The sequence below is a fragment of the Zychaea mexicana genome (assembly GCF_025766255.1).
Source record: "Zychaea mexicana strain RSA 1403 chromosome Unknown BDB00scaffold_12, whole genome shotgun sequence".
NCBI lineage: Eukaryota > Fungi > Mucoromycota > Mucoromycetes > Mucorales > Lichtheimiaceae > Zychaea > Zychaea mexicana.
In genome coordinates, this window is record NW_026516675.1 from 340,260 (window position 1) to 366,207 (window position 25,948).

Genomic DNA, 25,948 nt, shown 5'->3' on the forward strand with positions numbered 1-25,948 from the left:
AACGGATCTTTTTTTTTTCACAGAGAGACAGGGAGCAAAAGAGCCAACGACAATGGTGTTTTTTTTTCATACTCCCCCCCCCTCTTCTTCTTCTTCCACCCCTCATGCCCAAATAAAGAAAGGGAGGGCACATCATCATCATCATCATCATCTTTCTTTGCTCTGAATGGGGAAAACCTTGTACGCGGCACACCGTGGCATGGCACAACTTGGAAGCTCTAAATGCGGGGGGTTTCCCTTATTCAGAACACACATGTGCCAAAAGGAAATAGAAAAAAAGCACCCGATTTTCTGCTTTACTAATCATCATCCTCTTCTTTAACTTTGCCCATCGTTCCCTTTCATTGACTCATGCTCTCTCTCTCTCTCTCTCTCTTTTGTGACTTAAAAATGATGATCATTACAAGGTAGCTGGAGATGGAATGATCTTTATTACTTTTTGTTCAACAGGCAATGTTACAAAGAAAAGGTGTGGCTCCACCCCTTTAACTCCCCGCTCATTCTGCACCAATGACGTTTCAGGTAGACTTCTGCATGAGTCAAATGCTTAAAGTTTATTATGTTATGTACAAACGTTCACCTATATACAATTCATAAATCACATTAGGTACAGTAAATAGACTGCTATTTGGAAGGATGCCATTGCTGGTGACCCTTTCTTCGGATGTCAGGATCGTGCGTAAGTTTTCTGAAGCCTGCAATCATGCCAACTATAAATGATGCGTACATTATTATTAGGTCTGACAGCTCTCTCTCTCTCTCTCTCTCTCTCTCCAAGATGAGAACAACACTTGCCTGAGACAGCAGTGCCCACAAAGGTCACCAGAGGTAACACCTCCTTTGGCAATGTTTTACGATTTAAAAGACGTCCGACGAGAACCATGATTTTTTTAGGTTGAGTAAGTAGTAAGGAAGAATAATTTTGACCGTGCTTTATTTATATACGAGTGTGTGTCTGTGAGTGAAGGCTGAAACCCTTGCTTTTGGCTCGCTCATCGTGACATCACTGCACTGTTTCATGCAACTCCTCCTGCTCTTGCTGCTCCTGTCAACTTGGCATAGGCTTGGGCCAACTATTTAAAAAGAAAAACCCATCTTTATCGTCAAGTACTACTACACTGATGACCCCCAAGTAATAGTGGAGGAACAAACCTTGCTTTTTAGCATATCCCTTTGACTTGCGCTGCTGAAAAAGGGCAGCAAATCAAATGCCAGCTTGCACCACGCGCGGCCGCGGTGACTATCATTGGCGCTGGTCAAAAAAAAAAAAAAAAAGAAACATCATCATCAGACCCAACAAGCAGCAACACATAAAAAAAATGTGGTGTATATACTTGAACCATGTGATGCCCTCGTTCCAGCACACGACCACCAAGTAGTACAGCTCACTTTCGGGATAGCTCTTCCGTTGTTGTAAAATAGCAACACACACAATTAATTCACCTATTTGTTTTGGGGGGGAAAGCTGCTTAATTATTACCATGGAGTTCCCGCGCTGCTGTTGCTGCTGATGTTTCAGACGCCTGCACGTTTCTTCGAGGCATTGGAATCCCGTCTCTTTGCCTACCACCATGGCCGTCGATACCATCAGCCGTGTCCATTTGCTGAACCGTTCCACGAACGACCGTGACCATGTCCAAGCTGATGACGTGTTGTTGTTACTACCACCGCTATTTGATTCTTTCTCCAACAGTGTCTGATACAACAAAGTGATACTCTATACCATTTTATCATGGACACTCAAGCATATATCAGAATCATAGAACTGAGAAGAGCATGCTTTACTGCCTTGACTTGCCTGCAGCACCTGTAACGCGTCTAACAAACAATGATGAACAATTAGGTATTATCTACTTTACGCATCTATGGGAGAGAGAGAGAGAGAGAGAAAAAGACACCTTGACTACTTTACCTTGTTTCGAGCAGTGTGAGCTTTGAAGAACAGACTCTAAATAAAAATAATGTCACCCACGCTGCAATCTATGTACAACTCCAAAGGCAAACCCGCTTACCGACCAGCCGTTCACAAAGACCAAGTTGCGATACGCTTGAGACTGTTTTGCAACAATTGTCAATAGCCTTGATCGCTTCTCCGAACCTACTCAGGGACACATAGGCTTCCACTTTGAAGATTTCAACCAATGCTTGAAATGCTGTTTCTTCCTTTTGCTGCCGACGTTGCTGGCTTGATAGCAGTAGTGGTTGTTGTTGTTGTCTCTCACCGGTGGACGCCGTATCACTTCTGTCTGCGACCAACGTTTGTGCGATCGACAGTATTTCTTGGTGATCCGTGACCTATATATTAGATGCATATGTATCATATAATGTTATGCGCCAACCGTAGGAGGGTCCGTTCTTGTGATATCTTTTAGTTAAAACTCACTTGGCCATTGCCCGACAGTTGTCTTGCCACGATACACATGAACAAACTGACGCGTTGTCGCTCATCAAGGGTCGTCGAAGCACTTGCGGTAACTTGGATAAGCTTGAGAATCAATTGACAGTGTTAAGGGTAGTATTGCAACAAAAGCAAAGCAATCGTCGGTGGTTTTTTACCTTGCATGCTGTCAGTAAAAATTGACGACCACGATAATCCATTGCATGTTCACAACATTGTAGTCCCAAATTCCATGCTACACATAATATATATATACTTGTTAGCTTTTTTTTCCCCACTCTTTTGATGTACAAGCCCTTTATATTCTTACCGGCACTAATGAACCATTCGGACAATGGTTGCAGCTCAGGCGAAAGACTATCTGCGGATGTCAACGTCTTGCAAATTAAATCGCATGCTATGATATTTATTAAAAAGCAATCAATGGCAGTCCAATTTGTTTCCCTCCCCCACCTTCCTTGCTGTACCCTGATGGATGGTCTCGCCAATCTCTTGAATGTTATCCGCCACCTCGTGTCTATAGACAGCATCAAATGTTAGGCCACCCCTTGCTAATTCCAATATAACGGCATTACGTCAAGTTTGGAAATTCTTACCCTAAATTCCGATTCTGAAGCACGGCCAATTGTTCAAAGGAGTTACTGTTGCACACAATCCACCTAAAAGAAAAGGGGCACACACAATAAACATTATTTATTATCTAGTCAATGGATGCTTTGTTCATTTGCCCCACATTAGCTTTTTTACCGTAAAATCTGGAGCACCTGTGTCACAACTTGAGAACGGTTCTTTGTAGAAAAATCACTACGGGCTTCTTTCATCAATACCGTCGCCAACTCTTGAGCAATTTGCTGCAATATCAACTTGTTTCTTTTTGATGACTATTGGATATAAAAAAAAGAAACGTTTAAAATACAATTATCAGTGATTGGGGGAGAACAAGAACAAATGTCCAAGCTTTAAAACCTTGAAAGCCGTGGATGCTAGCGCCAAAAGCATATCCATCGTGAATCCATTCGATTTCTGTAACTTGTCCAAACACAATTTCACTTTTTTTTTATAAATGGGGTCCCCCGCATTATTATTAGTATGTGACTAATAGATACTTTTTAACGCCCTTTGCACACACAAAAAAAAAACAAGAAGTCGCTATCAAAAATACCTTGTGTCAGAGCATGATCCTGCTGTTGTTTTTGCTGGTCGTCGTTTTGTGGTGGTGGTAGTAGTACTGTTCTAAGAAATATATCAGCTTTGAGCAGGTAGTCAACAGCCGTGCAGTGCTCCGAACAATCTTCCATGGCTTCGGAGAGGCATTCAAGCGCATCTTGTAAGTGATTGTTTCCTGCTTTGTTGTCGTCCATCTTGAGATAGCACCGAGCCAGCTGCCTGTTGTTGTTGTTGTCATTGATGTAACGGTATATACAAACGTAGTGATCGTTAATTATCCATGTCAAGTATGCCACTTTTCTTTTCTTTTTCACTGTGAGAAAGAGAGTAAAGACTTTCCTAGCAAGGATGAGACCATTCTTGCTTCCTTTAAATGCAGTCATTGATAGCGCACGGGTATGCTTGTACCATTGTAAAGCGCTGATATAATCTCGATTCTACAAATGGAAAGGGAGATGGGCCAGCATGACAACAACATTAATATAGCTCATGATATAACGTATATTTTTAAAGTAGGGAAGCTTGATTGGCTCACTACATGTTTAAGAATTACCTCATAGAACGCATCACCGGTACGCCATAGGATCTACTCGGCGCTATGTTAGCGAAAATGTTTGCAATGTTTTTTTTTTCTACTGAAAAACAAAAACTGTATAGTGCTGCTGCTGCTGCTTCTCCCTACAACATGAAAGAAAAAGAAACCATGCTTTTTACCATTTGACATGCTGTAAGATCAGCCGGTGTGATTGCCTGTCTGTCCATGAAAAGATCTATAGAATTCGTTCAGATTCGTTTGTTGTGTAAGATATGTTATTGTGAGAGACCATGTTGAACAGGTCAAAACGTTGGCGCGCTTTACCATTGATTGTCTTTTTCAACGGTCGTTCAATGATGGAAACACAACCATCCAAAGTAGAAGGGTTGTGATGCACTGCTTCCGAGAGTAGATAAAGTTTTGTCATATAAAGCGTTCCCATAGTGAACAAATGTCTCGTCGGCGGCATGGTGCTCTGTTCATCACTGCCATCGTAATCATTTTGTTCTTCTTCATCGAGTGTGGTGGCGCGTCGTCGTTGCAGCACCACATCAAGTCCATCGCCGATGGTTTCTACACTATACAACAAGCAAACTCGCACGTAAAAACGACACACATGGTTCCAGACTTATATGAATGGTCGGTACTTACGTAAGGAAACGAATCACCAGCCGAGACACGGCGACGAGGCTATACATTCAAGGTCATCATGTTGGCTCCATAAAACAATAACACAAGTTTAGTCTGGTTAAGAAGTTACTTACTAGGAAAGCCGTGATGGTTCTGCTTGGAGAGGGAAATTCTCCATTGCTTCAAAGTATGCTAGTTGCGTGGACCAAAGACCCGTTAGATTGAGCGAAATACATGACATACCATTCTTCTCAAAAGGCGTGTGTATTGATATTATTGAAAAAAATGACAGTGTTTACCTATTTCCGGCATAATAGTAGACGTGCTGTCTTGTTGTTGCTGAAACAATTCGCCTTTTGTTAAAATTGCCAATTTTGCCATATGGTACTCCTTGGTCTCTCGAAGTTTCTATATTATATATTCGGCAAACAAAGGAACGCCATCCATTCTCATTAGCATAAAAACAATGAACGTAGTAAAAAAAAAAGAGAGAAAGATATAAGTGATGGTCAATTTCTGGTTTACATACTGGAAAAGTAGAGACGGTACTTTGGACTATCTCGATAAGCGTAGTCTGCAGTGACGAACTTAACGATGATTCGGTGGCAGTAGTAATATTCAATGCAGCACGAGCTATAGTGTATAAAAAAAGTGCAAAAGAGAGAAATCAGCAAGCGCATCAGTTCGTGAATTTGCATTTTGATGTCTCTTTTCTAATCACTCACCCATTGTTTCCAGAACTGTTTTCTTTTGTGGGAGGGGGGGGGAAAGATAAGAGTAAAAATGCGTGAGAAAAACTATTACATCCTGATCCGCTGTAATGAAAATTAAATTTACACACACCATGAATTGCTCGTTACAATAAACATATTGCAGCTTTGGAAGGACGTGAGCGATCAATTCCAGACAAGCTTTGTATTTTGCATCCTTCAACACTTTTTGACTCAGTGACATTGTGATTCGACAAAGAAACTCGTTCTGTTTAGATGAATAGTTTATATAGGGTTAAGAAGATCAGGAGCTACTCATCGTTTCTTTTTTTATAATGACTGGGTCTACCTTGATGTGATTGTCATCATCAATGATTTGTCGGCTGCTGACACAGTAGTCTCAAGTGGGAAATTGAAAGTGTGGGGGGGGGGTTAGTTGCTGTAAGAAGTAGTAGTTTTGACAGCTTTTCCATCTTTCTTTGTGACGCATAGGAAAAACTCACCCACAGCTTTTGAAAGTCGCTCTTTTGCTTGTAGCCATTCATTACGCACAATTTCCTAAAGTGCAAGCATGTTTATATGACAGAGCAAGCCGACGAAAAATCGGTACAGCGTTAGTAGTAGCATCAAACGACTGTAATACAAAAAGAAAGATATAGAAAGTACATACCCATTCTGCTCGAAACATATAGAGTTTCAAACGACAGCTTGCTTGATACATTACTTTTTCCAGATCACTCTCGCCTGGGGGCTTGGTATTGGATGAGATGGTTGATTCGAGTTGATTGTCGTACTATATACACCCATAGACAAAAAACAATAATAGCAAAGGTTGTAGGTTTCTTTTTGTTCTTCCCTATATCTTTTAACCACTATAAAGTTATATACGAACATTCTCAGCATCTTGAAAGGCTACATCAGCGCGTTCATGGTTTCCGCAATCTGTTTTAAGAAAAGCCAAAAACAATTAGATAAGTTATTGTTGGCGAAGGGAAAAAAAGGTAAGTTCTATCATTGGTAAAAAAAAAAAGGAATTACCCGTCCACGCTTTTCCAAGGGCACTAGCCATTTCTAGTTGACAAGTCCAGACTAAGTTTACACATTTGCCGTTCGTTTAGTAAGAGGGAGAAATAGTAATACAATGAACTCTCACAGATAAAAAGGAATGAGAGAGAGGGTTGCATTTACATTCGCTTGATGCAGAAGTAAAGGTCTCCACAGCCGGTCGCGTCATACGATAACCAATTTCACGCACTATGTACATCAGTTCAATGAGCAGTGGGTAAATGGGGCTTCTAATCCAACCTTCGTTCCTCCTCCCACTTTTCTGCTCAAGCCCACTATCGTCTCTATACTGCCAGTAGAGACAAAACTAACTCACAAGTGGCGATCACTTCATAGGCTGCAGCCGATGGCGTGAAATGTGTGTTGACTGCTTTGTTCCACAGATCGGTACCTAAATTTGATGATGCATAGTTCGTATCACATGGTTGAGTTCATTGATGATGGGAGACGACAATAAAAAGACTATATTATATAAAGCAAAACGAACAATACACATACCACACTGTTCCAGCATATCAATATCCGTGGCTGAAATCTCGAGAAAATCACGAATCGCATCTGCCTTTGTCAATATTCGTTTAAGCATGGGTAGAATGTGTGATGGCTGTTCTTGGGCATCAACAAGCGCAGCCGCTTCCTTCCCAAGGGCTGTGTAGTTTTTGATGTCATCGGAACAGAAGTAAAAAAAGGTAAGCAATCGTCGATCACCAAAACGAGTATAGATATTCAATATAGAAAAGTAAATGGAACATACTCCAAAGCTCGTTTAATGGTAATGTCAGCATCTTTATCATACGCTAAAAAAGTGAGAAATGGAAAAGAAAAAGAAGAAAGACGTCGTCGGGGGAAATTGAAGCTCTCCGCCCTTATCTTTTTGGAAACCTGATAGTGGGAGCCAAATCGATGCATCCGCTAAACTAATCCAACAACAATGCTATGGTAGAGCATTAAGCCGGAGCATATGCAGCTGCCTATGTAAATACGCTGGCAACATTGTACAAGGAAAGCCCCATATCTCTCCCCTAATAGAACATAAGAACCTGATCGGCATCATCATCATCATATCGAAATGATTGTTATCTTCTTCTTTTTCCAATTGGAAACACCCCTACCCAAAATGGCAAACCTGGTCGAGCAACAGCGCAAAGGATTGAAAAGATATCATCAATTCCAGAGAATGATGCTGGATATCGCCAAAAACTCAAAAGCTGGTATCAAAGACATCAAAGTATTGAACAAGGTTTACAAACAAGACTATAAAAATAGTATCTGTAAAAGCACCCGGCAAGCAGCAGTATTAGCAGCATCAATCATCATCATCGGCGCTTTCAACTTTATGGAAATCTGTAACTCAATAGCCAAGAGAACATTCAAGAAAAAAATATCTATGGTGGCTAGAAATTTTAGTATCCTGTATCAACGATGTATGAATTAGAGAGCTCAAGTTGTAAGAATATTTAGCTTTAGAAATCATCACTTGGCTTTAAAGTAACGCTAAGCACAATAATCCTATTTATGCATCCAAGGCTACATTCACCCATTTACTGTATAATTAACCTCCTAATATTCTACAGCGCATAATCATTCTTTTTCTAATAAACGCAACATGATGCTGCTATCCAAACATATCGCAAACAATAAAGTTAATCGCAACAGAGAATTCACACAGGTAACTACTGTGAGAACTAAATCGCTATTTTGAGGTGCGTTTGAATAGACACACAGCTTCTGAACACAGACACAAAAAATGCGGGATGAGGAGTCTTTTAAGAGAGGGGTGGCGGGATAGTGAAGTGTCAACTTCACTATGTACTAAAGACTTGTTCGTCTACATTATACTAACATTTTATTGTGTATTCAACGAATCATACAAAAAGTTAAAGTACATCAGCAGAATCGAAAAGCTTCCTGGTTTTGTTTCGTTTACATAAACCTGATGGTAAGTGGCCCTGTAGTTAGATCAATGCCAGAATTTTCCAGCACGACAACTAATGTAGCACCACTGTTATTATTGACAGAAACAAGGCTATGCTCCTCTCCATTGTCATATCTAGCCAGAGTCCAGACAAGGGATGATGCCGGTGGTGCAGAAATGATCTTGATGGTTTCCAGTTTTTCTGCTTGCGAATAACCAAACGAGCCTTGTATATGAAGCACCTGATCCTCCATTTTGAAAACAATATCCGATGTTTCCGGTTGCTCCACCGAATGGCCGTCATCTATATACAAGCGACCCTCAGCACTACCTTGGTGATCCAGAGCAATGAGCAAGGTATATGGCGTCGCATACGCGTCCTCCACCACACGCTTGGGCTCTTTGAGTGGCACAATGGCACCACCACGAACATGGATCGGCATATGCGTCAATGGGGCATCGAGAGTAACCCATCTGTCAGCGGTCTCTGAGATGACAGGTTCGTATGTATACCAGTCGTACCAGGTACCAAGTGGAAATTGTCCCTTGACTGAGAGGGCATTTTCAGTCACCACAGGTGTCAAGAGTATATCGGTACCAATCAGGACCTGTTCATCGTTGGTGAGATAGGCTTCGATCTCGGGATATTCAAAAACAAGGGGTCGCCACACCCCAGTGCCTAGACGATGTGATTCTTCATGAAGCGTGTACAAGTAGGGTAGCAAAGAGTAACGGATGCTGAGCGCTTTTCGACTGGCCTCTGCTGTCGACTCCCACTGGTAGGGTTCCTGTGCTATGCCGTTTATCACTGTAACAACCAGACATGCTTTATTTAAGTACATGATACCTGAATTGATACAATCCAATGTTTGTTGTTTACCATTGTGATTCCGTGCAAACGGATAAAAAGCGCCAAGTTGCATCCAGCGCGTGCATAATTCTTCTGTGGTGTTGCCGTTAAATCCACAAATGTCGGATCCGCTGTAAGATATGCCAAACATTTGGACGTTGAATACTTCAACAATGGAAGCTTTCAGGTACTCCCAGGTAGCCCAATTGTCACCTAAGGAGAAACAACAAAGAAAGAGCGAGAGTGAATTATTTTTGCCACCCGGACTGCATCAGCATTTCACTAGTTTTCCTTACCCATCCAATGACCAGCATAATGACCTGACCTAATATATTCCGCATGAGTGCGTCTTTTCTTTTCCAAAAATTACAAAATCTCTCGTTCTTTACCCTGAAAATGTGGATCGACTAATGATGAACGGACGCTCATTAGGTTTGTATTTCAAGATAGCCTGTATTAGGAAAATATCATTAGTATAATGTACAGTGTTGTGGGTAATGGACATGATTCTTACATTTCGTGTTGTACTGCACTCTGCATGACCATACAGATTATGCAAATCATAATGCGGAATGGTACCGTCTGCATGATAGGCAATCATGGGCGCCGTTTTCTCGGACAAGTTGCCTGCCATATTATGGATTGCATAGTTTGGATACAGCAGATTGCGTGTTTCTTTTTCTAGATCGACTGTCTTGGCCAGCTCCAACAACGCCTGTTCCTCGGATATGTGCATCATGTCTTGTTGTTCCTGAGGCAATGTCCATGGCTCAAAACTAGGCGGCAGTACATCCATTTTACCCGATCCACACGATCCTAGACAAAACGACGAGGGTTCATCCATGTCGATCCATAATCCATCCAAATCCATGCGGCTCATAAACGAAGCTATTTCATAGTCCCAGTATTGCGCTGCGTTTTTGTGGAACCAGTCTGGAAAGACGGTGTATCCCGGCCAAACCTCGCCAACATAGTATGATCCATCTATTATGTGTGTGTGTGTGTGCAACATAAATTCATGCGGCGTATGTGTTTTAGAGAGTAACATTAAAAAATAAGGCAGGGTGTTGTTGTTGTTGTACCTGGATTTTTCATAAACACATCGAGCTCTTGTCCGCGAATGAACGGCCCATAGTCGCTTCGGTATGCTTTGCCTGCATCCACCATGAGAACGAATCGTTGCTTGTTGGCATGGAGATTGTCACTCATTCTTTTCATCCGCTCTTCGGGAAAATGAACGGGATCGAAAGTAAAGTCCTTGTAAGTATCCATATAATCTGTCCAAAGAAAAATTATGTTTTGGTTACATCGTGAGTTCCCGTCGGTATCTGTAGGGTGATAGCGTTCTTGTTCATACCAATATCCACCCAGTTGACTTCCACTGATCAAATTATATAGCGTTGAGTACACGTATTCTACTGTCATGTAAAGACAAGCGTACGTACATGGAATTTCATGTTCTCTGTATTTCCGGACAACCTCTTCAACCTCATCAATATCATGATATCCCCACCGACAATGCTGGAAGCCAAGGAACCAGTGAGCTATGAGAGTAGCATGGTAAATATACATACATACAACTGCCCTGAGAAAAGAGAAAGTTCAGTGGCACCCTTACATATCATCATTGGCTTGCCCACCAAATCCGTGTATGAGCGCACAACTGAATTTGGCTTATTATCTGTTGGCGTGAAAAAATAAAACTCGAGCACACCGCCGATGATCTTGAAAGTGATACGGCCTTCCACAGTGAGCACGTCCATGCCATGCGCGGTCAATAAAAACATGCCGTGTGCCTTGCCATTGCGGATTTCCATTGCCATTGGATGCGAGCCATAAATATTTTCATAAAAACTATTTTTACGACAAGAAAAACAACATGGGTTGAAAAAAAGGATTTCCATATTTCTTGCTTTCTTGGGTGTATACAGTATGGACACTGTAAGTGATACTTACGGGCAAGCGGCATCGCGAGCAAAAACGGTTGTGGCGTTCTAATCGATGTGTTAGCATATTTCTTTAACAACCCCTCCTTTATTGCTCAAAGGCTGTGATAGTGATAATGTACCAGCTGGTTATTCCTTCGAAACGATGGTAACGGTGTCTCGCCAAATCCATAAAGATTGGCATCTTTAGGTACTTTTGTTGTCAGCTCGAGGTACTGGTCCTCAAACACCAGCGGATAATCCGTCGTGTCAAATACCACAGCATTGTCGCTTGTTCGGATGACCTGGAAAGTGAAAGGCTCGCGTGTGTATTTAAAACGATAATTGGGATTTTCAAAAGGTGTGTTCAGTTTGGGTCGTGGTAAACCAAGTGGTGAATCGGGTACTGGTATTTGGTTTTGACCCTTATCGCTGATCTATGTATGATAGGTCATATCAGAAACAGTATATATGCATAAGTAATGTCAGCTATTTCATAATAGGATCCACAAGCTTCTCCCCCCCCCCCCGCCCCACATCAGAAAGGCGCACCCGGTGGGGTCAACCTGGTATATGTAAACCAGAACTTACTGTGACATGGAGTCGATCCTCAGTTTCGTAGTCTACTTGGACTACCAGCTCTTTGATGGTTTTGCCGTAAAAGTCAGTCGGGCCGGGTCTTGCAGTCAAAGGAATTTGAAACCCGGATGTCGTGCTCACAGCTTCTCCAGCAACGTTGTAACCAGGTGCTGTGTACGACACGTCTAATTTTTGCGGTACTCACACAATTACAATCATGCGCCATGAACACTTTCTTTTTTCTTGTCGCTCTACCCCCCTCGGGATAGTACCATAATCGGGTCTCACTTGTGAAGAGTGATTTGCTGGCACCATGTGAAATACGTCATATTTTTCGTGTTGTGGTTGTTGCTGACCATATACGACTGAGATGCGAGGAGAGAACTGACAAAGTCCCACAAGCGTGGTCGTTAAAAGTAAAAGCAGTAGCCGTGTCATATTCTCGACTTGCTGCTTGTCTTTACTTTTCAATGCCAGAGAGCAGAAAAAAGGGATATTTTTTTCTCGGGTGGGTCTCGTTATTTATATTATGCAGCCCACGCCTGCAATTCCGTTCCCGCATTTTTCCGTCTACGTGTACATGTAAACAATAGGTTCTTGCTCGAGAAGGTAGCCACACACAGACCTCGGAACGCCCATGAACCCTATAGCATTGTACGGCTGCATCTCATGACAGCAACAACAACAACAACAACAACGAAACGCGCTATACCGTCTCAAACTTATCAATTTTCCCATTTATCATCGCTGCTGTTTAGTGCGTTGTGCCATGATGAGCATGTTTACCTTGAAACAGCTATCTTTATAAGGCAGCGATAGTTCACCTGGAAACTTTTCTTCTTCCCCTCATGAACTCCCACGCTGTAGAGACGCGAGAAGGGTTACACAGGGACCCGCTTTCGCTCTTCTATTCCTTTATGCAGGATGGCAAAACAGTAAATCTTTGTGATAAATGTCTTCAATATATATATATTTATGCCATCATAGGGTTCAATATGATATGCCTAGCAAAAAAAAACAAATCGACCTGGGCGCACAAGCGTTGGAAGAATGCAGCACAAAAGTTGAGTGGTACATAATATTTGGAAGTATGGCAACTGGCATTGGTTTTAATCGAGGGAGCACCCTGTAGTCCCACTTTTTTTTTTGATGAAAAACGATGGAAGACAATAAACAAAGGCTGCTTCGAGCGATATTCGTCAGAAACCTTCTCTCTGTCCTTACATCATTACTACTACTTGACACCTGCTTATCATCCTATGAATTAAAAAACGTAACCTTCTTAGAACCCATGCACCTTACCTACAAAACAAGAAGCTCATGTTTGGGGAAAGGATAAACGATTGGTATGTGTATCAATGTTACATCATGAGATGGATCTCTAAATGTTTGACCTACTGGTCCCTGTACTTTGCGGTGCCAGTGCTTGTTGCTTGGTAGTAAACGATGACTGATTATGGTTTCGTGGCCAATGGCCCCTCCCATTTACTATGCCTAAATCAGACAAAAAGACAATGAGTCTCTAAAAAAACTGGAAACAGCATCAAATGCCTGCATTCATGGAGAGAATACATGATAGATGTCTACACCCAAAGCGCGTGTGCGCACCCCGAACACAGCATAATAGGGGGGGAGGAAGTTTATTCCATAAAGTATTAAAATCGAGGTGGTCATGTGGGAGAATTAGAAGAAAAAAGGGCTTTTCTTGGCACCAAGAAAGAAACCATGTGTGTGTGTTTAATTATTTACATGTCATATTCCAAATGCTCATTCACATGGTGGTTCAGCGCCATGTTGTCTCCTTCGATGGTTTTATGACAGACCGGACATTCCATCTTACGCACTGAGTTTCCTTTCAAGTAGGCACTTGCATCAACTGGAGCATGTTGAGGCTGCCGTGGAAACTGTTGCTGTTGCTGTGGTTGATGCGTGGATGATAAGCCAAAATCGGGTGGAATGAACGTATTGGAAGGATCATACGATTGTGGCTGCTGCTGTTGGGGTGCTTGCCAGTAGAATGGCTGCGCTGGCTGCTGAAATGGCTGTTGTTGTTGTTGTTGCTGGTAGGGTTGCTGTTGAAACGACTGTTGTTGGTATGGCTGTTGTTGTTGTTGCTGTTGCTGTGGATACAATTGAAGCGATGGTTGCTGTTGTTGGCCATAGAAAGAAGATTGCTGCTGTGGAAACGAGGATTGAAGGTTGCTGTTTGGCTGTTGCTGTTGCGGATACGATGGGTTCGAGAAGCCAGGCGTGCTATAAGAAGGTTGCTGCTGGTACGGCTGTTGTTGAGGTTGCGTCGTGTAAGTGGGATTGAATCCACCCATTGTGGATTGTGGCATTGCATTGGTTTGTGGATATTGCGATTGCCCTGACGTTGGGCTAGAGTACATGTTTGTGTTTTGTGAACGAAATGGGTTATTGTCCATTGTATCGAATTGGGGGAGGTGTTGTTGTTGTTGTTGTTGTTGTTGCGAGAAAGGCTGTGTAAGACCACTGCCAACGGGAGGTGAAGCGCGGGGTTTTATTGGAACGTGTACGTAGCCTTGCGAAAAAGAGCGAATTTCCTTTTTCGGCTTGCATTGACGCACATACATTTTTAAGCTTGCTGAGAGTAACAGGCTGAGTCGACTTGACTGCGTAACCAGAATGCTCAGGATCGCTCTTGTACTCGTTTGAGACCCACTAACTCAGTTGAAAGATTCTAAAGAATAAAGTGTGAGTTCCCTTAGTCTGAAAATACTGGTGTAGCTCTCTTTTTCTTTCTTTCCTGCATCCAGATGGCTTTTGGCTTGTTGTCAGCAATTATACAGCAGTTGAGAGGCGCACTGGGTGGAAAGAGTCAATAATAGCACAGTACATCATATGCGATGACTAAAGAGAGGGCGTTATACTCTGGACGAGAAAGTGGAAATACCACGGTTGTTTATTTAAGAAAAGTATCGTTATTTAAGCTTTGTGCATACCACCAGCTGACAGGCTCACAGATTGTTTGTCTGATTTGTGATTCATAATATTTATCGCGCGTGGTATCATTCCACAGCGTCGGGCCGTCCTACTAGTTTTCACAATGGCAATCCTGCACGGTTCTCGTTCTATGATGGCTGAGAAGTTTATACGCATTTAGAGGGGAACAGGCAAATCTCGTGTGTTTATAGTAGTGGATGAAGGTATGATACGAGTCTCTATATAAACGCAATAATATAAAGGAGCGATGCGAATCTTACCGTTAGATGTCGTTAAAAGACCAGTTTCCTCCTCAGGGACAGTTGCAAAATGCAGTAGTTATTTGCTAGCCATTTGAGGAGGGTTGCTTTTGTAACTTCTTCACCGATATGTTTGCGGACACAGCAAGAGCATTGTAGTGCGACAACGGCCTTGGATCTGATATAATCATCCCTTTCAGCATTGATTGGATACTGACTATCATCAATCATCGTAAATAAGGTACTAGTAACTGCCATTCTTAGCTCAATAATATGCCACGTAAATTAACTAGGTAGATACTCTCGCTCACTGTAGAAATATGATTTTGTACAACATACCACGTAGGAGGCGGCACCCTCAGCATCACCACCCATCAGCCATGTAAAACCGTTTATTTTCAATTAAGCTAATCTTTTGCCTAATATGGCCTTATGTAAGCAAGGAACACTCATGCTTGCCTTTTTCTTTTTGCCATCCAAAAGATATGCACAATGCTGTATCCAGTATACTGCTGATGTGCACAAAGTAGGTCAGGTTGGCGTATATAAAATCTCCCCCTCTGCTTCCATTTCACAAGACCCAAACGACATTAGGGACAGAGCTACATAACCCAGGTGATCAAAATGAAAAAAAAAAAAAAGTCAAACGTGGTTGCGTGCACTGATATCAGAACGAATCAAAGTATTTTCTTTCAATAGAGACTTGGTAGAAAAATAAAAGGAAACGGAGCCGACTTTCAAAAAGAAAGGTATTTTATGCATGCATACGTAATGTGGCTGTAATAATGCACCCGTCGTACAACAACGACAACGACAACGACAACGCCAGCAACGACGTACATTGTAAAGGTACGCATGTACTGCCCAGCACCTAACGTGTACGGATACGCAAAAGTTATTACAACCGTAAATTATTAAATTAATAGGCCATCGTGACAAATAAAAGAAAAGTTGACATGTGGCTATTGACAGCTTATGACAAGACGGTATACACACACACAGCCCATCGCCCGAGAAAATAAAAAAAAACAATGACGAATGTGCTACTAGTGCGCTTTTCATATTTTCTGATCCATCCGCTTTAGGAGCCGGTGTATGATGGGATCACATGAGGTATATCAAAAGGCTTTTTTTTTTCAACAAATAATATGACAAGGGAGAGAAGGGGGCCGTACACAGAAAGCAAAGAACGGCAGCGTGGTGAACTTATAGTGCTTCCCCCTTCTCCCCTTCTTTTTTTTTTTTCTGCTCTTCTTATTTATTCAAACCAAACATCAGCAGCGTACATTTTTCTTTTTTTCCTCTTTTTCACTTTGTCATAAATACATAGTACAACATCTACTACATATATATATATATATTGCTACTTGGTGTGCTTCCCAGTCTCTAATTGTTGATATATACCCCCCCCCTTCTCTCCTGCCTCTTTTCGTACTTCATTACCCAATCGACGACACATCGACACATCTATTAGTATACTACGTGAAAACATAGACAGAAGGCAAAATAGCATGGCCATCATATGGATGTTTGAGAACCAACACTTTACCGATGCATGGGTGCCTTTCGATACCATCAACCAAAAGCGACTCGAATTCGCCTATAGACATCACGAAGCACTAGCACATCATTTCAAACAAGAACCCGTAAAAGCCAAACGCAAACTACCGCTGGCGGCGATCGAACCCATTGACCCGGAAGAAGAGGACCCTTCAGCATACGACCTTTTACAATTCAAACACAATTGCATCTCAATCGTTCTGAAAGATTCCCATTTCAACGAGCCCCTCACCCTTTACCCAAACATGTTACTGGCTTCACTGTCAGATAGAGACATCCTGGTTGCAAGGATGGAACAAGATCCAATAACATTAGATTATTTTTAATAACTACATTGTTTTTTTGTTTTTTGGCATATATAGACTATGTATATCTGAGGGGAGTGTGCGTGCGATATACTGTGAGTGTATAATGTACAGGAGGGAGGATGGTCCGGAACATATAGAAAAACGAATGGGCTCGGGAAATTATGGTTACATGGATGTGTAAATGAGATGGTATGAGGAGAGAAAGGTATTTTTTTTTTTCCATTACATTTGGTGTGTGTTTTTTTCATATGACATATGGGGGGAAATTGGTCCAATCCGAGCCGATGATGCTATGACGACGTGAAGGTGATGATGACCCTGCTGATTTTAGCATAATTTCAGTTTCAACCAAAACATACATACGCGCATACACACCACCACACTACCCACCAGTTATACTAGAGTGTCAACTGGCCGCGATGACCTGTTGTCAGGCTGAAAATACTACGGATGCCAGCTGTACTTGCATCCGAGATTCCGAGCGAGAGTCGATCCACGAGGAGCTCACCCATCAATGACAAGAATTGCTGCATAAATTCCTGTACACCGTCTCGTAACAATACGCACGCTGCAATCCAGTAGACTGTGTTGCGGTACCGCACTGCCTTTTTCAGCATGCGTATTACCATCATCCTCACCAGACGCTCTGCCCTGACCAACACACTGAGCACAACTTCCACAGCCACGTCCCGCCGCCGTTGACGGTCATGAAGACGCCCACTACTACTACTGCTACTGTTGCGACGTTCACTGGGTGTCAGCGATGACTGTCCCTCGTTTTGCTGTTCTTGTAGCGCAGTTAACTTTTCGCTCAGAAGCCAAGAGGATACACCGTCGTTGGGATCCAACAAGGACTTGAATGCAGAACGCATCCGAGGTGGTTTTGTAGCCAGGGCAACCAGGTTGCTATGGCTGGGTATAGGCGTCATGCCACCCACAGGCGTGGCGTAGCAGCTGCTGGCAGTTGAAAGTCGTCGTTGGTATGGGAAACGATGGGCGAGATGGGTGCTTGAAGCTGAGCGTGAAAGCGAGTCATGTGTGTCGTAGTAGATGGTGGAGGTGGAGTTGCGTCGGCTGAGGATGGCAGGAGATAATGGTGGCATTGGTGTCGTTGTGTGGCAGTTGTACACTGTGTCTTGGCTGAGATCCCATGACACTGGCTTTTTGGATTCGAGTTCTGAGAAAGAAAACAAAAAAATAGTTCCTGCATTAGCGCTTACTGTCGTCATCGATAAGCAAAACACCCAGCTCTTTGAAATCCCATTTTAGGTATGCTGCATCATTACCTGACAGTAGTTCTTCTTGGTCGATCCATTCACAGAGCTCCTTGACTCTGGGAAAGCATACACGGTTCTTGGCTTCCTCTGTCAACAGCAGCTTCACCATTTGCCACAGCCCCTGGTACATCCAGCCAAAGTTGAGCAGGCACACTGTCCCTGCAGACAGTGGGTAGCGTCTCAACAATTGGATAAACGCTTGCATCAACTTGGCATCCTATTCCGCCAATTTTTTTAAAAGTTTTTAGCATAACCGAAACAGATCCGAATAAAAGGGCTTTCTTCTTCTCCGTCGTCTTGTGAATATAAAAAAAAATTACCCGAGGCAATGACCGTGCGTTCTTGAAATCAACAAGCACAATAATGTCGGTCAAGACAGGATTCTCCATGCCTTCTTTCATACGCTCTAGCGTAGTCTCCCATGTGATTTTTCGCACTGTTTCCAGGACAAACGTTGTGAAAGGAAACAAAAATGCAATCTTGTCGTTTTCGTTATTCAAGGTGGCGGGAAGATGGCTGAGTTGAACGACAAGGATGGGACGGCCGCATCGGTCGTGGCCCCGAAAGAAACAAAACGGTTCGTCGAAAAAGAGTGAGTCGATGTTGGATAACGTTAAGCTGTCCACCGATTCGCGTATTCGCCATTTGATGGTATCCACGAGTAACGACAACGTGTGTGGCAACGAGTAGTTGTTTTTGCGTAGGAATCGGAAAATCGTGACTATCACTTTGAGTATCAGCAGCCTTCTTTTTTTTTTTTTTTGCCACTCCTTTTCGTAACTTTATTACCTCGATCCTCTATATATGCGTCTTGTGCTGCTGTTTGGTCCAAGGACAGTTCAAACTCTTGGACGAGCAAAGGGAGTTCTCTGCGCAAACCAGCTTGAACACTGTCAATATGTCCTGCGTGTTCTATGTATAGTGCGTTGAGGTCGCTCAATCGCTTCTGTTGGAAATCCATTATGTACAAAAAAAAAAAAAGTGTGGAGAAAAAAGAAAGAAAAAAGGGAAAAATAGAAAATAATGAAAATATACGCTCTTTTGGTTTGAACACAAAGCAAGGTTGCTAATATAATTTTTTTCATGTGAAAATTCTGGGGCTTGCCTTTTTTGGCGGTATCACAATTTTACACGTGCGTCATCCACAATGGAGGATTAAAACGTCGGTAACTACGATACCCAAAATGTTCTTACGTGATAAAGAAGAGCGTAGCAGCAAGTGACTGAGGAAATTGAAAAGAGTATTTGGTTGGCGGTCGGTGTGTATCAGAAAACCTCACTGCTATATGTATGTACAGTGTAGGCTCAAGCTACTGTAAGCAAAGTGTCAATGATAATATAATGCTATGCTCGTATGTCATCTTTTAAGCTAATCCACGTACAGTAGCTGTAAATTTGTCTATTTGTCAGCAAGGGAGAAGGTAGCGTTTTTGAGGCTATTGGTGGAATCATTTAGACGGTAGAGATGGATCTAAAATTTATGCTAGCGTATAAAAAATAATATATTTGCTCTCAGTGGATGAAGAAGTTTTTTTTTACCCTTTTTTTCAAAAAAAAAAAACAGGAAGGAGATCCCGATATTATGACAAGGGTTCTCGACAGACACGGGGATCGAGAGGTTTTGGCATCTTCTGGTCGTTCAGAAGCGTGTATCTAGAGATGACCTGGCTTCGTTGGTATAATAACATGCACTCATCGACTCAAGTGGTCATCCTTTTTCCTTTGCAACTACAGGCATTGCAATATGCTGATGATTGTCGAGACTGTATGTAACCCCAGGGAAGAGGTTAAACATTTGCCAACTACATACCGTTAGGAATGATAACGTATTGTTACAGTGCAAAACCGTTGTTTCTCTTCTTCTTATCGAAGCGTAAAGATAAAAACATGTGTTGCCTCCAATCCATAGTACGAAATGTTGACATGATCAGAATCCTGTTGATGCTTCAATTTCTCCATCACAGTGGTATATTTACGAATTTGGCAGCAGGGGGGCAAACTAACGTCAAATCAGGCAACACTGCACATATGTACGTGAATTTTGATATCGTTGGATGACGCGCTCTCTACATCGATAAACATATAATACCGTAAGTTTCTTTTCTGTCGCAATGTTTGAAAGACCTAGAAAAATTATGTTCATACCGCTCTCAACAGCGTTTTGTCATTTAAAAACGGAACCATGCAAAAACTGGACGCGATGACCCCACATGGAGTTAGGCTCCATTAATTTGAGATCTTCGGCCGGCTTATTCGAGAAACATGACTTTACGCATTTTCCTATCATTAGCAAGGTCAGTTATATCATTCATCGTGATGCTGTATACCTTTCAGATGTTTTACCCCTATTCAGAAAGTCATCGAGTATCTCGCTCACTTGAGTAGGTCGGAAGGCGCCAATAATCAAAATAAACGGTGATACACATGGCCTCCCCCATCTGTTTGTTGTTAATTTTCATCAAACCAGTCAGTACACATAATGTCATACTCTCTACTATACTAACCATTCCTTTTCCGGACTGTTGCCAACACATCGGCAATCAAACTTGGCAGAACCGCCAACGAAGTAACTATTGTATCGTCTTGCCCGTGATATGAAAAGCGGCCATACCGGTCGGCGCACATAATTTGAAAGAGGGTTTGTCTCGGTCGCGGTCTTGTACGTTTTCATCGATGACTCGGATAAGAGTCTGATACAAAGCTTTTATTACCGTGCTTTTCCCAGTGTCTAGAAATATATTTGTCAGTCATTTGTCAGTTTTTGAGACTATGGCCGCTAATTACCAAGTCCTAACACATCATACCTGCTCCACCAGTCAAAAAGTAATATAATGGTTGATCGTTGCTCTGGACGTGATGCTTTACATGATGAGCGAAATCTTTGTTCAGTATTCAACGCTGCAATCATGTTCTCATATTGATCATTTGGCAAACGATCTGGTTGGGCAAATGTTTCCTGATATGGTACTCGCTCATATGCTCCTGTCTGCGCCATCACGTCAACATGTTGCTCTCCTTCCAATTCGAATTCGTCAAGAGGGTTAGCGATTCTTCGCTGTGGATCCTCTTCTTCTTCATTATCTTCGGATCTTGCCGCTACATGGTCTAGTGCTGCCATAAGCTGCGCATCATCAAATGAACAATATTTTCTGCTGTTTCGCAGTATCTGCTCTTGATGTAGACGAAACTCCTCCTCGCGATTGACTAGCAAATTGTCGAATTCTTCATCACGCCAAGGTAAATAAAGCATGAGCAACTCTCGATAATAATTTGCTGGATCCTGTACAACTCGGTAGCCACGATAGCGGATGACTCTTGGCGATCGTCTTTTGCGGATGTAACCGTCATTGTCCTGAAGTTCGAGCACACCACCAGGAAGGTCATCCTCTGGGTCATCGTCGCTACCGTCAGCGTTGCTCCCACTATCATCGTCATCACCATTGATGCTAGCAGCAGTGGCAGCAGTAGCATTGTCAACATCATTCTCCTCATCACTGACCGCATCATATTCAGCAAACTCTTCGCTAGTGACGCTGTTGATCTCGTCATTGTCGTCTTCATTGCCTTCTTTTCGATTGGCACGGATCGGATTCCTTTTGCTGTACGCGTACCAGGCACAGAATGTAGCTAAGCAGATAACCATTCAAAATGGGAGGCCGTGCAGCATAATGATCCAAAACATTACGTTCAAAGCACTCTGTCGATTCCTGATCAACAGCACGCAACTCTCTTTCAGGTCGTTAGATACGGCGACGTTCTTCAGGTGGCGATGTCGGTATAAACGTCACAGCGTCGCTGCATACTGACATAGGCAGCTGGAGGATGTTGTATAAGCTGCCTCTTGAGCAGACACCTCACGGGTGTTTTAATACGCGTTTGAAAGTGAGCGTGACATCTGCGACAGAGACGCGTTGTTCGAAAGATGCTGTTGATAAATTTGTTCGATTGTATCACTTAGCCCTCGGTCACTTTTGTTGATATAATCTATTATGTACTGTATGTACAACACGCGTATGGATCCAGGACATATTGAATATCCATATTAGCCTGATGTAAGCGAAATATTTTTCGTTGTACGGGTTTACCAAAACGTCGCGAACCCTTCGTCGAAGATGGACTTTCTCCTTATCCGAAGATGTTCCAATGGCAATGATGTAATCGTCAAGGTCGGTGTCGTTAACTTCCAAAATTGGTCAAACGTCATATCCGGTGCAGTATTAGCGTTAAAGCCTTCAAAATGTCTTCGGATACGTAGATACAGCTATAACAATAGCAACAAAAAGTACTTTAGTGTAAGCAACATAAACACTGCGAACCAAGAAACGACAATTATCAAAGTGTAAAATACCACTTTAAATCTTCTGATCTCGTCGGCAGAAAACTCATCAGGTTCAATAGTGCGCAATATGCGGGTTCGCTCCATAGGCATGAAAGGGATTCCGAATCGGCATTTGATGTGAGGTCTGTTTCTTTTTTTACAGATCTTTGTGTGGCAGTGATTTTGGCGAGCCAAGGTCGATACCATTACAGGATCGTTTTGGTGCTGTGATGTATCGCTTGTAATGACTGAATTAATAAATTCCGTGACAGTATCATAGTCGTCGACATTGTATCTTGGGCTATCCGATAATCATAGCAGCATGTGTGCGTGAGGCGAGCCCCGCTGTTGGAAGTCGATACGGTGATAACGATGAATTATTTCGCGATCCCCAAATGGCCCTTCAGGTCCCTTCCACGTTTTCATGAGCTCTTTCAGCCTCATATCGAAATACCGGGCGCAAGATACAGCATCAGCTTGTATCAATCGGGCTTTTGTTGCATAATCCATTTCAGATATATCTTCGTCGGTGTAATCAGTACCATCTACTACAGATCCCAGTATCTTCAATAGTTCGACCCATTGAGTTTCAGCTGCTAAAAGTGTCACAAACAACGTTGGCAAACCGAATTGCCGGATCATTGATATCATAGCACTTTGATTTTTTGTTGAGGCCAATGCTCTGGTGAGCTTCTGATGCCACTGAACACTTTATATATGCTGCATCACGGTTCACCATAGATTCAATCAGCTCTCCGTTCAAAGTGTCTGCGACAGTGAAGTGCCGACCACCAGTCGTGTGCGTCCCGGATCGATTTCTCAAACAAACTTGAACATTGCTTGCAAGCTGACTGAGTTGACGCTTTCGGTCCATGTAGAGAAGATAATCTGATCTCGTTACTGCTCGACGATCATTGCGTCGTGCAAAGGATTTGCATATTTGGCTGCACGTTAGCGGGCGGTGAGTTTCAGTGCTTCCGGGACGCATTCGTGTGCCAGCAAAAAATCGAGGAAAAGCGAGAAACTCACTGTCTCTATCAAGAAAAAGCGGTAGCGGATGCTGACCTTCGCCAGGAGCCAAAACGAAGCCCTTCATCACCATTCAGCACTGTTTCCGCCTCACCAACATTGGCCGGTTCTTCATCATTGATATCGTCTTCATGTCCTTGTCCCAAAATGAGTGATTCCGTTGTATCATCACTTTCTTCGTTTTGCAGGTCTGCGCCAAGTGTTGCATGGGAGTTGTCATCGTCTCCCTCTTGAACATCATGCTGTTCTATGTCAAGTGCTGCATGGGAATTGTCTTCGTCTTGTAATTCATCCTGCGCCCCTGTGACCTGTTCAGCGGCTGTTCCCCCAGGATTATCGCGCCAATCGTTCACGACTGTGATACCAAGTTCTTGATATAATGGAGACGGTATCAAATCGTTTAGAGCTTGCCAAAATGATTGTGGCCGGACATTACCGTCGGTATAATTGTGGCGATAGATTAGTCTTCTGGCAAGCTGGACGCGGATATGTTCGACATGAGATATATTGGTATTGTCGTAGGTTCGTGGCAACGCAGTAACAGTGGATTGTACCGATATTGGTATATTGACAATCGATCCTTTCGTTCGGTACAGACCATTTTACCCCCAACACAGGTCAAATTGTTTGAAATACGTGGCGGGGGCACACGAGGCGCTCCTCAAGGCGTGTTAGCCCGAGGACTGACTCTGGGACGATGGGAAAACGCAGACCATTTTCCAGACAAAGCGTTGGCCTAGTCTTTTTGCTCATAATGTGCCGTTGACACGTCGAACAAAAGGGACCAGACGTCGCATCAGGATTAATGGCGAAAACAGCGTTGACAGCTTCATCATTGATGCCCGCGTCGATAAACTGCTGTCTTGATACTGTTTGAACAGAAGTAGCGAACCATAAACCTGCACAACAGTTGCATACATGCGTTGAACCATTTTGGATACGTCTGTTATATGTCGTGGAAATGGATTGCCATGAGTTTCTGTTCGTTCTTCTTGTAGCCGTGCCCCGTGCCTATATTTAAAATAGCTAGTCCGTTAATGTTTCAGAATAACGGTAACAATTTGGAAAGCAGTAACTATTACAATACTATACAAACCTGCTCATTAGCACGGTATTCAGGATCTTGGCGTGCCTCGCGCCTAGCTTCTGTGTTCCTGGTCTTTAAACGGTATTGGAAGCAAGGTAATGTCAAAAGAAAAGAACAATCATCTCCTATAAGTGCGATCGTTGATCCCCGTTCATTCTACTTGTTCATTGCGCCGGTACTCAAGATCTTCACGGCTCCGACGATGTCGAAGTCGATCTGCTTCTAGTGCAGCCTGGCGCTCTCGCTCATTTCTTTGTGCTCGTAAACGACGCTGACGTTCTGCTGCGGCTCCACAATTTTGGCTCCTATATTGCCATTTTATTGCTCGCAGAGAAGCGCTTTTTCCGTGAATCTACGTGCTCATTCGCATTCGTGTCTTTGTTTTCGCTTGACACGGTGCCGTGCACGGACCCCTCACAACCAAGCGGCGACAGCATCGGAGGTACAGCTGCCATAGTGAGAGACACGTACCAGTACCGCCGAAGCACGCTTGTCTACTTGACCATCAAGTACCACTCCTTTCATTTCCTTTGGTGCTGCATCGTTTGCTATGCCATAGTAGGCAACCCACAAGTTGACTCGCAATCCGTTATCCGGGCCAATGAGAATTCACGGGGATTTGAAGTCCCGAACGAGAAAAAATGTCTATATAAAGCGAGCAATTTCGCCTTTCTTTTTTCTCTTCTCTTCAGTTCGTTTTGGTACAGCTTTGGTCTGTAGTACAGATGCACTGCTCTGTGCCATGATCGGGTCATTGCTTGTGCTGGCTATTGTCATAATTCTTCTGATGATCGGCAGATTCAGTGGTCCGCGCCCTGAAGAAAATTTGCAATATATACCAGTGGGAATGTGGTCATATACTCCGGCAGCCGATCGTGAACCTTCGGGTGCATGTGATGCCAACGGTATATGTTGGGATAATTAAAACGAACTTTTCTTTTATTATTTATTACACACAAATAAGAAAATGATAAACAAAATAAAAAATATATTTTTCTTTTTCGCACTTTCCGCATAAACGTTTTACCGCTTTTGCCTCGCCTTTTTTTTATGTGCACGACAAGTTCCTTTTTCTTTTTTCGCGAACAAAAAGCTAATTACTCCCCTCTCCATCCATTCACAGCTCCGTGCTAAACCAAAGCGGGGAACAATGACAGTGGCTCAGTAACACGATCACAACGCGCTTTATCACGCTTTGGCACTCTTTTTCACCTTCTGTGTTCGCCTAAATTGCCAAAGCAATTGTCAAGAAAAATAAATTGTTACCTAGGATCCTCCTTTAGAAAGAGGTTATTTTATAAGAGACAACGCCAGAGCATACGCCAGCAGACATGTATAATTGCCCAGATCTGTAAATTGGGAATGTTTTTTTTTTTTCAGCTGTGCGTCTCT

At 42.8% G+C, this 25,948-nt stretch overlaps 8 protein-coding genes across 8 annotated transcripts; 1 reads left to right on the plus strand and 7 right to left on the minus strand.

Moving 5' to 3' along the window:
• Positions 1-1,016: 1,016 nt before the first annotated feature.
• Positions 1,017-7,290, minus strand: BDB00DRAFT_869058 (uncharacterized protein; the record flags this gene model as incomplete). The annotated part of the gene is made up of 32 exons (XM_053126550.1): positions 1,017-1,073; positions 1,153-1,252; positions 1,335-1,402; positions 1,481-1,696; positions 1,786-1,818; positions 1,913-1,948; positions 2,013-2,054; positions 2,140-2,295; positions 2,384-2,485; positions 2,557-2,633; positions 2,709-2,795; positions 2,866-2,915; positions 2,995-3,057; positions 3,146-3,279; positions 3,365-3,447; positions 3,561-3,784; positions 3,974-4,002; positions 4,119-4,151; positions 4,280-4,335; positions 4,425-4,678; positions 4,752-4,790; positions 4,865-4,922; positions 5,030-5,138; positions 5,260-5,363; positions 5,944-5,998; positions 6,111-6,233; positions 6,333-6,382; positions 6,479-6,529; positions 6,629-6,694; positions 6,822-6,896; positions 7,004-7,153; positions 7,260-7,290. The coding sequence occupies 32 exons, from the start codon at positions 7,288-7,290 to the stop codon at positions 1,017-1,019; spliced, it is 2,811 nt and encodes a 936-aa protein (XP_052983093.1).
• Positions 7,291-8,260: 970 nt separating this feature from the next.
• BDB00DRAFT_807438 (alpha glucosidase) lies at positions 8,261-12,254 on the minus strand. The gene is made up of 14 exons (XM_053122327.1): positions 12,047-12,254; positions 11,787-11,959; positions 11,339-11,632; positions 11,227-11,264; positions 10,889-11,124; positions 10,716-10,814; positions 10,628-10,651; positions 10,353-10,547; positions 9,785-10,254; positions 9,660-9,721; positions 9,567-9,595; positions 9,301-9,483; positions 8,524-9,228; positions 8,261-8,444 (listed from the first exon to the last, which is right to left on the minus strand). The coding sequence occupies exons 1-14, from the start codon at positions 12,210-12,212 to the stop codon at positions 8,383-8,385; spliced, it is 2,736 nt and encodes a 911-aa protein (XP_052983094.1). The 5' UTR covers positions 12,213-12,254; the 3' UTR covers positions 8,261-8,382.
• A 491-nt stretch (positions 12,255-12,745) lies between these two features.
• Positions 12,746-14,243, minus strand: BDB00DRAFT_807444 (uncharacterized protein). The gene is made up of 2 exons (XM_053122328.1): positions 13,524-14,243; positions 12,746-13,268 (listed from the first exon to the last, which is right to left on the minus strand). Exons 1-2 carry the CDS (start codon positions 14,198-14,200, stop codon positions 13,229-13,231), a joined length of 717 nt encoding a protein of 238 aa, XP_052983095.1. The 5' UTR covers positions 14,201-14,243; the 3' UTR covers positions 12,746-13,228.
• A 3,000-nt stretch (positions 14,244-17,243) lies between these two features.
• Positions 17,244-19,083, minus strand: BDB00DRAFT_785271 (uncharacterized protein; the record flags this gene model as incomplete). Its single annotated transcript, XM_053120528.1, has 4 exons — positions 17,244-18,022; positions 18,066-18,339; positions 18,443-18,843; positions 18,912-19,083. The coding sequence occupies 4 exons, from the start codon at positions 19,081-19,083 to the stop codon at positions 17,244-17,246; spliced, it is 1,626 nt and encodes a 541-aa protein (XP_052983096.1).
• A 1,543-nt stretch (positions 19,084-20,626) lies between these two features.
• Positions 20,627-21,721, minus strand: BDB00DRAFT_807453 (uncharacterized protein). The gene is made up of 2 exons (XM_053122329.1): positions 20,927-21,721; positions 20,627-20,850 (listed from the first exon to the last, which is right to left on the minus strand). The coding sequence occupies exons 1-2, from the start codon at positions 21,370-21,372 to the stop codon at positions 20,790-20,792; spliced, it is 507 nt and encodes a 168-aa protein (XP_052983097.1). The 5' UTR covers positions 21,373-21,721; the 3' UTR covers positions 20,627-20,789.
• Positions 21,722-22,120: 399 nt separating this feature from the next.
• Positions 22,121-22,723, minus strand: BDB00DRAFT_807455 (uncharacterized protein). The gene is made up of 2 exons (XM_053122330.1): positions 22,471-22,723; positions 22,121-22,383 (listed from the first exon to the last, which is right to left on the minus strand). The coding sequence occupies exons 1-2, from the start codon at positions 22,645-22,647 to the stop codon at positions 22,204-22,206; spliced, it is 357 nt and encodes a 118-aa protein (XP_052983098.1). The 5' UTR covers positions 22,648-22,723; the 3' UTR covers positions 22,121-22,203.
• A 306-nt stretch (positions 22,724-23,029) lies between these two features.
• Positions 23,030-25,011, minus strand: BDB00DRAFT_869064 (uncharacterized protein; the record flags this gene model as incomplete). Its single annotated transcript, XM_053126551.1, has 6 exons — positions 23,030-23,384; positions 23,506-24,049; positions 24,183-24,480; positions 24,566-24,628; positions 24,717-24,861; positions 24,968-25,011. The coding sequence occupies 6 exons, from the start codon at positions 25,009-25,011 to the stop codon at positions 23,030-23,032; spliced, it is 1,449 nt and encodes a 482-aa protein (XP_052983099.1).
• On the plus strand, positions 25,009-25,300 carry BDB00DRAFT_807460 (uncharacterized protein; the record flags this gene model as incomplete). Its single annotated transcript, XM_053122331.1, has 1 exon — positions 25,009-25,300. A coding segment is annotated over one exon (268 nt), but the record flags the coding sequence as incomplete, so codon positions are not given.
• Positions 25,301-25,948: the final 648 nt, after the last annotated feature.